The sequence below is a fragment of the Taeniopygia guttata genome, chromosome 1A, assembly GCF_048771995.1.
Source record: "Taeniopygia guttata chromosome 1A, bTaeGut7.mat, whole genome shotgun sequence".
NCBI lineage: Eukaryota > Metazoa > Chordata > Aves > Passeriformes > Estrildidae > Taeniopygia > Taeniopygia guttata.
This window is the reverse complement of record NC_133025.1, coordinates 42416086-42427177: the sequence shown is the minus strand read 5'-3', so window position 1 is coordinate 42427177 and position 11092 is coordinate 42416086. Positions and strand designations below refer to the sequence as shown.

The 11092-nt window shown below is 34.4% G+C and overlaps 1 protein-coding gene across 1 annotated transcript; it reads left to right on the top strand.

The window, feature by feature from the left end:
- Positions 1 to 322: 322 nt before the first annotated feature.
- Positions 323 to 11011, top strand: LUM (lumican). Its single transcript, XM_032746227.3, has 3 exons — positions 323 to 500; positions 3567 to 4463; positions 9979 to 11011. The coding sequence occupies exons 2-3, from the start codon at positions 3587 to 3589 to the stop codon at positions 10131 to 10133; spliced, it is 1032 nt and encodes a 343-aa protein (XP_032602118.2). The 5' UTR covers positions 323 to 500; positions 3567 to 3586; the 3' UTR covers positions 10134 to 11011.
- Positions 11012 to 11092: the final 81 nt, after the last annotated feature.

Here is an 11092-nt window from a genome sequence, read left to right as displayed (position 1 = left end):
TGAATGAGTCACTTGGCTGAAGAAGAACAGCAGCATTGAGGTCTGAGTGCTATGTGTTAGCTCATGTCTAGCAGTATAAAATAAGTTGGAAAACAAAAGCCTGTTCGCAATTTATTTTACAAAATAACACGTTTTCCCTCTGAAATAAAAAAAAAAAAATCTTGTATAAACCCATGTCTTTTTAACTTTCTCAGGTTTGTGAAATATCATTCTCTGATCCCACAGGAGAAACTGATGGGTTGTCCTTGCACAAAATATGGTATCCACCTGCAGTTCATTAGAGAGCTGCATTTTTGTACATGCCACACCACAAGATCACCATGATGACATAGCAGCTTCAGAGAACAGCGTGACTAGGGCTTTTTTTTTTTTCCCCTCTTGTAACACAGAGGATCTGGCAGACTTTTACCTCCTGACACTGTTTAGAGCATATATTGGTCGATACAGCCTCTTATTGCATCTGCTCTGGGAATTAAGGAAAGCAGCTTGAAGGCAGTAAGGTAAGTGCTGCTGCATGCTTTAACCGTAATGTTCAGCTGTTTAAATGTAGCTGCAATGGGAACATGAAAACATGACAGGATAAGTTTGCCAATTTGTAAATTGAGCACAAATCAACAGTTTCACTGTCGATTCACTTTCTCAGTTTCCTTAAAACAGACTCACATATTTTGTACAGCAGTGTTGCAGTTTTTTACAGTCTGTTTTGTTCTACATCGGAATAAGATTTGACATACAGTACAAAGAAGTTTGTAGGAGTACTCACTGTTTACTTTTCCATTCATAATAGTGAGAGCTTCATAAACCCCATTTGCTAAACCATTTTGCTTCATTCTAGAAAAAGACAACGTATCCTGATATTTAAATAATTAATCGCATAAACAATGAGAGGGAAACACTAGGTATATTTTTAATTTCTAATCAGTTTTAAAGCATATTTTAAATACACCAGTGAAACTTTAAAAAAATACAGTCTTTTGCAAACTGTATAAGAAGTTAAAATACAGAATTAAAGTTGATTGACTCTTAATTTTATATTTATTTTGTTTTACAATAACCTAATGATTAAGGAAATATAGACAAGATCAAACACAGTTTGAATAGGATTTCTACATTAATGTAGCAAGCATTTTCCCAAAATCATGGATTTACCATATAGTATGTTTTGGCAAGTTGCCTGAGCAACTTCACAAATATTTTCACAGTTATTTTGCAACACAACTCCTTAGAACAGGCACAGGCAATTAATTAAAACATGTTTATGTTGTAAGATAAACATCAAAGAATGTATTCTGAGTTTATATTTTGGATTTATGTAGTTCAGTGCAACAAACATGCATGATCAATTAACCTTTTACACTTCTGACAGTGAGACATTCAGATACCTGAATGAGAAATATATTAATAAAACAAGTTAAATAAATTTCCTATTTACTTTGCAATTTTATGTCACACACATGCCCATATGCCCTTTAACTACAGAATTGTCACATAAATTCTAAAACATTTTGATAAATTAACTCAAAACACTTGCTATCTAACATTTTTAGTTACTTCTAGGTTTCTGCAGAGCAGTAAAACTTTATACTCTATTTAAAGGACTGTAAGAATATTATAACAATAATGAAACTTAGCATTACAGATATGATTTGAAACTAGAAGAAAAATAGAATTTGAATTTAAAATGTCTTTGTTATTTTAAAACTATAAAATTAAGGAGTTGTGTAAAGAATATCACTATAAGGCCAAAGAATGTAGCCCAAGGAGTTCATTACCCTCTTTTTATACTTTGAATACAGAAGTATTTGATTTCCTTTCTTTAGTGTTTAGTACCTAAACAGGACTGGATTTTGAGATGAATTGTCTTACTTCAGTCTTTGATTTCAGATGAGCTGTACTTATTTATACCAGCAGGGGTCTAAAGGTTGAGCTCATGTTCATGTTGTATGTTCTCATGCAGTAATGAAAGACAGGCAAAGAAAATTACACTGACAACTAATATTTTGATGATTATCCTAAGGTTTGTAATTAGGTAAATGTGATGGGACCAACACCATGGAGATTATACGCAATCAGATTCTTTTTTCAGAGGACAGCAGCTTAACATCTAGCAGTAGGACTTTATGGGTTATTCAGTGGAGGTAACATTAAAACGTTTCTTAAAAATTCTTTGTACTGTACTGCAAGAGATCAATAGGCCCTGCCTCGATATGCTTTAAATAAGATTGTTATCTCACTAGAATATGATGTGGTTTTTAAGAAGTCAATAGAAGCAAGACATTTAGTATTATGGAAAATTTTGTAGCTATGGCCCTGCACTTTCTCTGTGTAACAATTCCAATAGCAAGACTAACTTACTCTGCTGGAAGACTGCCCAGATCTGAGATCAATGTCTTGTGCTCTGTTTACAGGGTTCACATACTTTCTGAAATTCCTTGAGAAAAAAAAGGTTTTAAGGATTTTCTTAATCCTCTCATTCTCTGATCAGTAGCTGAGTACTTGTAGCCTTGTCTTTTGCTACTGAAAATCAAAGTAAGCTCCTTGACCTTATTGATTCTAGACCTACTTTTCCAGGGGAACATCTATCTAGCCAGTGAGAAGTATAAACAAGACACTAGTCTTCACAGATTAATTGGCATCTGTGGAGTGCCTGAAGAGAAAGATATGACCTTAAAGTGTTAAGTCACCTCATGTATACTGAATCACAAACACCTCCAAGGACACCGAATGTCCTTTTGCTGTATGTGAACTGAAAAACAAACTATGTAAAGCCAGTGTTTCATTGTTCAATTAATTTACAATGGGCATAAAATGTAACCAACACCTTTGCTGTATAGAGAATTTGCAAGAACATTTTCACTACCTGAAATTCAGTCATTTGAAGTCCACTGTCAGATTCAGTCATTTCAGATCCACTGTACACATATGCAATACTGGTTGGTTGGCATGTTAAAGATAATATGCTTTACAGTCCTATTTATTTGTTCTTTAGGTGTCTATGAAACTTAGTGGACCATGCTTTACAGAACATAATCCATGAGAAAAAGAGCTTTCAAGCTACACACATCTGAACAACACACAATGCATGAGAGCATTACCCTCAGTTTTAATTTCCCTGTCTCTTTTAAACTTAAGTTAAATAGCCACATGTTTAGAAATGAGACAATTCAGCACATTAGGAATGTTTGGTAGAATTTAAAAGGTGGCACTGTCTCTGAACGTGGCTTTCAGCAAAACTGAAAACTTCTGTGGCAAGTTTAAAAATCCTGTACTTCATCATCTGTCTTTTGACTTAATCAATGAATGCATAAAAATATAAAAAAAGTTTTACTTACAAGAGCAAAATGGCCAGAAGATTTGCATTGCAAGGGAAGATTATACAACACAGGGACAGTAATATAGTATTAACAATGTAATACTAACAACTCAGTTTTTTTTTCTTAACTAAAAACTTTAAATAGAACCATAATTAGATTTTAAATATAATCTTTATATGGTAAAATTTCAAATATTACTGAGAGACTTAAAAAATTAATCTTATATCCTGTTTATTCCTTTTCACCATACAGGGACAAGACACGTTAGAAAGATGGGTTTAAACTCCCTAGCTGTCTTTCTGCTGTTGATTGGTGGCAGTTTTTGCTGGAGTGATTATGGTCCTGGAGATGATTATGGTTATGATCCTTTTGGGCCATCTGCAGCAGTCTGTGCCCCAGAATGTAATTGTCCTTTAAGCTACCCTACTGCCATGTATTGTGACAATCTTAGGCTGAAAACCATTCCAATTGTACCAAGTGGGATAAAATACCTTTATCTTCGAAACAACATGATTGAGGGAATTGAAGAGAACACATTTGACAATGTAACAGACCTACAGTGGCTGATCCTAGATCACAACCATTTGGAAAATTCAAAAATTAAGTCAAAAGTCTTCTCTAAACTAAAGAACCTGAAGAAACTTCACATTAACTACAACAATTTGACTGAAGCTGTTGGACCACTTCCCAAAACTCTAGATGACCTGCAATTAAGTCACAACAAGATCACAAAAGTCAATCCTGGTGCATTTGAGGGTCTAATGAATCTGACTGTCATTCACCTCCAGAACAACCAGCTGAAAGCAGATTCTATTTCTGGGGCTTTTAAAGGTCTGAATTCACTTTTGTATCTCGACTTAAGCTTCAATCAACTTACAAAGCTACCGACAGGACTGCCTCACTCCTTGCTCATGCTGTATTTTGATAATAATCAGATTTCCAATGTTCCTGATGAGTACTTCCAAGCTTTTAAAGCCCTACAATATTTACGTTTATCCCACAATAAATTAACAGATTCTGGAATACCAGGTAATGTCTTCAACATCACATCACTAGTTGAGTTGGATCTCTCCTTCAATCAGCTGAAGAGCATTCCAATTGTCAGTGAGAACCTGGAAAACTTCTACCTCCAAGTCAACAAAATTAACAGTAAGTTAAATTTACACACATTCATTAATGTTTATCACAGACTAGATACTGATGTTCAATGCAATCTGAAATAACACATGAACCAGTCTGACTGGTTAAACTGTTAGCACACTGACATTTACCTAATAGTTGTCCACATTCATGTTAAAAGACAAATATTTACTGAATACACACAAAATGAGAAATTTATGCTTTCATACTGATGTGGATTTTTTCCTCAAACTCTCATCTTGTGTAAATTGGAGTAACTACATAGAAGCCAATGGAGCTGTCTTATACAATTCAGGAAAAAAATGAAAAGTTTAGTCAGCACAAAAAGATGTTCAAAATTCTTGAGTCGATAAAAAAAGAGAGGCGTCAGGTAAGGATATGACTATGTTAACCTTTCAGGAGGTGGGAATCAAAATGCTGGAGGGAGAAGAAAGGGAGAAAACACCAAATTCATCAGGTATCAGGCACAAAATGCAGTGAAAAACATACATCAAAGTAACTGCATTTGTTTCTTTCTTCCCTTGCCTCATGCAACATCCCTCCAAACCTCTCTTGAAATCCAAAGAGCTGCCCCTGTTTTTTCTTTTCATTACTGTTTCACACATCATATGATCAGTTTGCAAGTTTGTCTCCATTCACAAGCTGAAAAATGTTCCTTCTGAAGTCAAGAAATGCCACACCTTGCATGAGACCATGAAGGTTTCTGCAGAGACAGGGCTTTCACAAGGCTGTCCCATTCCTGGATTAACAAGGAGGTGTTACAGAGCGGGAGAGGCGTCACCACCATGACAGAAGTTCTCCAGCTCCACCTCTGTCAGTGGTAGTCCCTGATGGAGATGTGGTTCTTCAGGAAGATTTATATCATCTTGCTTTTTGATATAAAGTAAACCACAAAATCTTTCTTTCTGTTTGTCTGCTTGAATCCATCAAGGATTATGAGTATTAGTGTTAGCTACTCCATATATAGCTATTTAACGTAGCCTTTAAAACCAAATATTTTTAGTGGGGATCTTGCCAGACTGAGGGCAAGATATTTTGAAATGTTTTGTATTTACTATGCTTCATTTTTCTCAGTGTTTTTTTTTTTTTTCCCTAGTGCATCTCAGTTTCTTGTTTTCATTAGTGAAAACAATGAGTTAATAGTTCCCACCTAAGGCACTACATACAGCAACTTGTGGAACTCTACCAGACACTGTGCCACTCCTAAAATAGCTAAAAATTATGTTTTTTATTTTCTTATAAGATATAAGCACTTTTCCCTGCTTAGAATGATGTGAGCCTTCTGCAAGTTAACCAGGTACCAAGCTTGGCTGCTATTCACTTTTCCAAGGACATCAGTCAAGGACTATGACAACAATTTTAGTTTTCCAGGGCAAGCTGCATTTTCAGGGGGATGGTGTGGGGAGTGGATGTTCACGAGCTACTGCTACACTATCCTTGGTACCCTATGGATTGATGCACCAGAATTATGATTTACTGGGTTTTTTTTTCTTTATGATAAAATCTAGCAAACTTCAAGAATCAATTTTTTCAACTCTCTAATTTTATAGGCATAATATATAGTTCGCTAAGATGCTGATTGACAATGTGGGACAAAAAATTTATTAGAAATAATCCTTTATATAGGTCAAACAAAGCCCTTGGATTTCATCATTCATGATACCTGACCTACAGCTGTGAGTGCTTAGTCTTTTGGGAAATTTTGTTGATTGATCTGCAATTATTTAAGCCTCAATCCAATGACCAGTTCCTTTGTTTAATAAATTGTTATGATTTACCAGTGATTTATGAAAGTAAACTAGGCCAGCTTCTGTTCCATGCAATGGCCTATGGTAAACATATGCAGTGAGACACTTCTGTCTAAGGACTAATGATAACTTGTCCTCAAATACAAAAAAAGGTATAATCTTTCAGTTTGTGTTTGCTTAGTTTGAAGTTTTCATTATACTGAGAACTAACATAAAGATATTTCTCCATACTTCTTAACTTACCATGTCTCCCTTTTTCTCACGTACCTGAAAGCTTGCAGTTAAAATTTATATTTGACTAAGAAAGAATAATCTGGTTCCAACTTTGTTGATATTACTGGAAAGAATATTTCTCTAAGTTACTGTCCATGAGTTTCACCATGGACTTGCTACAATCATTGTGCATTGTCAATTATAAAAAATAATCTGAGAAATACTCTTGAGTGACTGAGTTTTTTGAACAAGAACTGGTGAATAAGCACATAAAAATATGTAGCAGAATTGGCTTTGCCTTATTATGTGCTGTTTCCCTCTGTGAAATCAAATTCAGGATAACTCCTCTGATTTCTAACCAATAAATTGAAGCATATCCATTATACTGATTGTAGGTGTCAAATCCACAGTTTTATTTACTGTACTTGGTGCTCATTGGATCTCCAAGCTAGAATAGGACCATGGAAGATTTAGAAAAGCTTTCGCTTTCTCCATAGCTCAAACCTAAACTGTAGTTCCTAAATTAAAATGTCTTTTAGGTGACATTATTATTATCTGCACACATACATATGCATGTACACAAACACACACACAGACACAGAGACTTATGTTACAGACTCTTCAAGGCAAAAAGAAACTCTGCAGGATGGAAAAAACATCAATAATCAAAGAGGTTTAGTGAAACAAGAAAAGGGTCCAAAGACGGCCTTCTCCATATTTCATCTGTACTTGTAAGGGATTACAAAGGAAATTGTTGCTTCCACATGAAACCCCAGGAAGTAATGGGGCTACTCCATATAAATGGAGTATGAAAGGGGAAATATGAAAATGTTCCAGAGGACAGTTAAGAGAGTATTTATCAAATCGTCTAGGTGCTTTATAGTCCTTTATCTGGCTCACTCCAACAATTCCCAAAAGATTTTTTTTAACATGGCCTATCTAAAAATGTGTCACGTGATTAATGAACAACACACCAATTATGACTATGTAACTTCCGATCCTGTTAGGATTGCCCACTGTACTGTTAGATGGAAATCTAATTTTCATCCAATACTTCTTATTCTCTCAGTGTCTGCTTATGCAGGAATTCTGTGTTGGGAAAATGTGGGGAAAAAAGTCCAGGTACACTGTCTCTGAACCTGAATTTCATCAATTCTGGAAGACATTTTTTCAGATGAAACATTAATAAGTGTAACAAAAGAGGAAGTAAACTACTGAGATATTTGATGCCATAGTACTCCAGTCTAAAGTATTGCAATTCCCCATACAGATCATACAGGTAACAGCTCATCAAGTGCACTCACAAGAACCACTAGTCTTATTTCTACTACTAGATACTGCACCTAAAATAAAACATTTATTTAATATGCTTTTAATGACTGAAAATTATACAAAGAGTTATATATATGGGAATTATATAAAAAAATTGATACCCACATTCAGATGGTTTATGTGTATGAAGTTTATGTCCTTTGAATAGTTAACCATCTATCCAGCTTGTATAAACATATCTTCTTTTGCAACCAAATGTAAGCGTTTATACTCAAAAGTAACAATATGGGGAAAAAGCCCTAAAATTTAAATTTATAAATTTTTTAAGTGTTTGTCGTCAGCAAAAATATACTTACCGTGACATTCCTGAATGACAAGAAGATGGAAAAATCTATATTGGAATTCAGGTTTATTTTAAACTTTACTAATTAAACCCAAGTTATCTGAAGAAAACTGGAACTAAATAGTTAATGATATAGTCTATAGCCCAAGAAAATTAGTTAAATGTCAGGAATTTATGTTTTCATTCAGCAAAATTCCACACAGACATAATCCTATAAACATCTCTCAGATCATATGATCTTAATGAACAAGAATCATTACTTTGTTTCTGCTAGTACATTCTGAACCAGAAGAGTATTAGATTTGGTCTGAAGCATTAAAATTTTACTGTGGTACAACATGGACTGCCCAAAGGATGCTATTATTCTTACACCCTTCCAAAAGAAGGCTGCACACTACACAAAATCTAAGAAATTGCTTTGATTTGCTTTAATCAAACTGGAGATCAAGATCTGACTTTAAATTATATTTCCTTAACCCCTACTCAAAACAACTTACTTTGTGGAATGTACATGATTCTTTACCCTCTCTTAACATCATATCTCTGTCCAAAAAATTACCTATGCTCTTATGCTCTTAAGAGCTGCCTGTACATTTATACTTAGTTTACAAAAGTCATGTTTCATTACTGATAGAAAATTATTGTAATTCAAGTCCTAGAAGAATCCAATTAGAAGGATGTTAATTCAAAAATCAATGAGAAGGTACGAAAGGCACTTCCTCCACTTCCTTTAGTACTATAATTTGATCATACTTAGATGAGTTATAGCCATGTAGAAAAGATACATAAGGTGACTTATGAAAGGTAAATCAAATGGCATTTGATTTTGATAATACTAACTTGATGTCTCAGAAATTATGAGATGCATGGGTTCATTTAAGAAGTCTCTTTAAGCTTTTAAAGTATTTTCTTTGTGAATTCAGTGTGAATTATCTGTGTGATGTCAGTGTTCTGAAGAACAAGTCTCTCAGACTGTTTCTTTAGTAGTTACGGAGATTTTCAGTAGATTAATCCTCTGTCTGACTCAAAGGAAACAGGGAATGAAGACCCTCTTTGCAAAATCAGTCAATGTGGTATGCAGAGGACATCAGATATATTCACATACATTCTCTCCTGAGGATAGATCTTCTCTGCATGAAAGAGGTCTATACTATGGGTGGGTGTGTGCTCTTCCTACTGAGCAAAGAATTACAGTTCATACTGACCACAGGACACAAGAGAAATTTCCGTTCAAGATCTATCTGGTGTTATGAGAACCAAATAATACCTCAACTGAATAGAGACCATATATAGCATAATATCGAAATTGCAATAAATATACATATTTGATAAGAAAGTTTTGCATTCATACTCCCAATTCTGATGTAGAAAGGTTCAAGTGCACAGTTTAAATGTAAAACTCTTCTCCAACCCTAGACCCAAATTCAATTATGAAACAGGTAAAACAAAATACACACAAAATACACAGACACCCACTGGACTGCCTTCACTTTAGGGTAAAGCTGTATCATGGTTTCAATTTCTCCAGAAACTTTTTACTTCCTTCAATATCTTATAAAATAGTTTTACCCTTCCATTGACTGATTCATCCCTCTGCATCTAGTTTTTTTTTTTTTTAAAGACTGATTTTTCCTTTTATCTAAGTGCCAGATTAGACTTCTATATAAAATCTGAAGTCTAAAAGAAAATGGAATTTGAAAAACTCAGTCTTGAAATTCTGAACCTCTCACAACAGAAAGAGCCTCTCCCAACACAAGCCCCTCAAGTTCCAATAAATTTACAGGGATTTTCATCAGTGTAAATGCAAAATATTTAAAACAGTAAAATGAATTAAGGTCATAATTTTCAACTTAAATTAAAAAAAAAAAAAAGGCAGAAAAATAATTGTTTTGTCCTATTTGTCCTAATTATTCATGTTCTCCTCTTATTTCTGTTCTCTTTGCTTCAGAGTTCCCACTGAGCAGCTTCTGTAAGGTAGTTGGACCGACGAGCTATTCCAGGATCACACATCTGCGCCTGGATGGAAACAACCTCACTCGAGCTGACCTGCCACAGGAGATGTACAACTGCCTTCGCGTGGCCGCTGAGATTTCACTGGAGTGAGATACCTGTGATCATCCAGTTCCCTTCCAGGGGCAGTAACTGCAGGAATAACACACCATGGTAGTGCTTTAAAATTAGGATATGCCTTAAAGCAAGTGTCAATCTGCATATTATCCATTCTGTTTGTTAATATTTAGCAAGGACTTGGCAAACTTAAGGGAACGTGTGCATATTTTTACAAATGGTTCTATTTAGAAAGCACAAGAATTACCAAATCTGATGCAAAATATGTCTTTATCTGGCTAGATGAGTTGATGAAAGGGATTCAACTTCATAAAAATCTGTATTCATGCATGCCAGTGGGTTCCAGACTCACAGGGAAGTTAGGTGAGATTCATTGTGAGTTACAGTGAGTAGTGTCAGCTGGTGTATGTCCATACAAGATTCCTGTCCAACTTTCCTAATCATCCTGCCTTTTATATACTGTTACCCACTGCAAAGGAAAAAATTATTTAACAATATATGAACAATTTAAAATTTGTGAAAATATGTGTTTAGAGCCTATGCCATTGTTATATTAATGGAATACATGAAAGATAACAAGGGAAAAAAAATATTCAGGTTAAATAATTGTTTACTCTTCTTTTTGTCATACTTTCATTTTACTGTCATAGTAAGAGTTTTTATTCATTGCTGGTATAATTGTTATTTCAAAATAAATCATATATACAAATATTTTTATTCAATTACTTGCATGCTATTTTTAATCAGACTGTAGAAAATAAAACATATCAAATAGTGTCCTTTTGTCCATATCATTGACAGCTATGTTTCTTTCTTCTATAAAATGAAAAAAAAAACCAGGTTAGGACAAGACAATCTAAGCTATTCTAGTATTATTAAAATTTATTGTAAGGTTAAATAAACTGTTTTCTCTACTTTGATGTTTCAATATGTTTGTACACATAATTTAACATGTGCAACTACACTTGTGTTGGCCAATAAATCGATGCCTTATG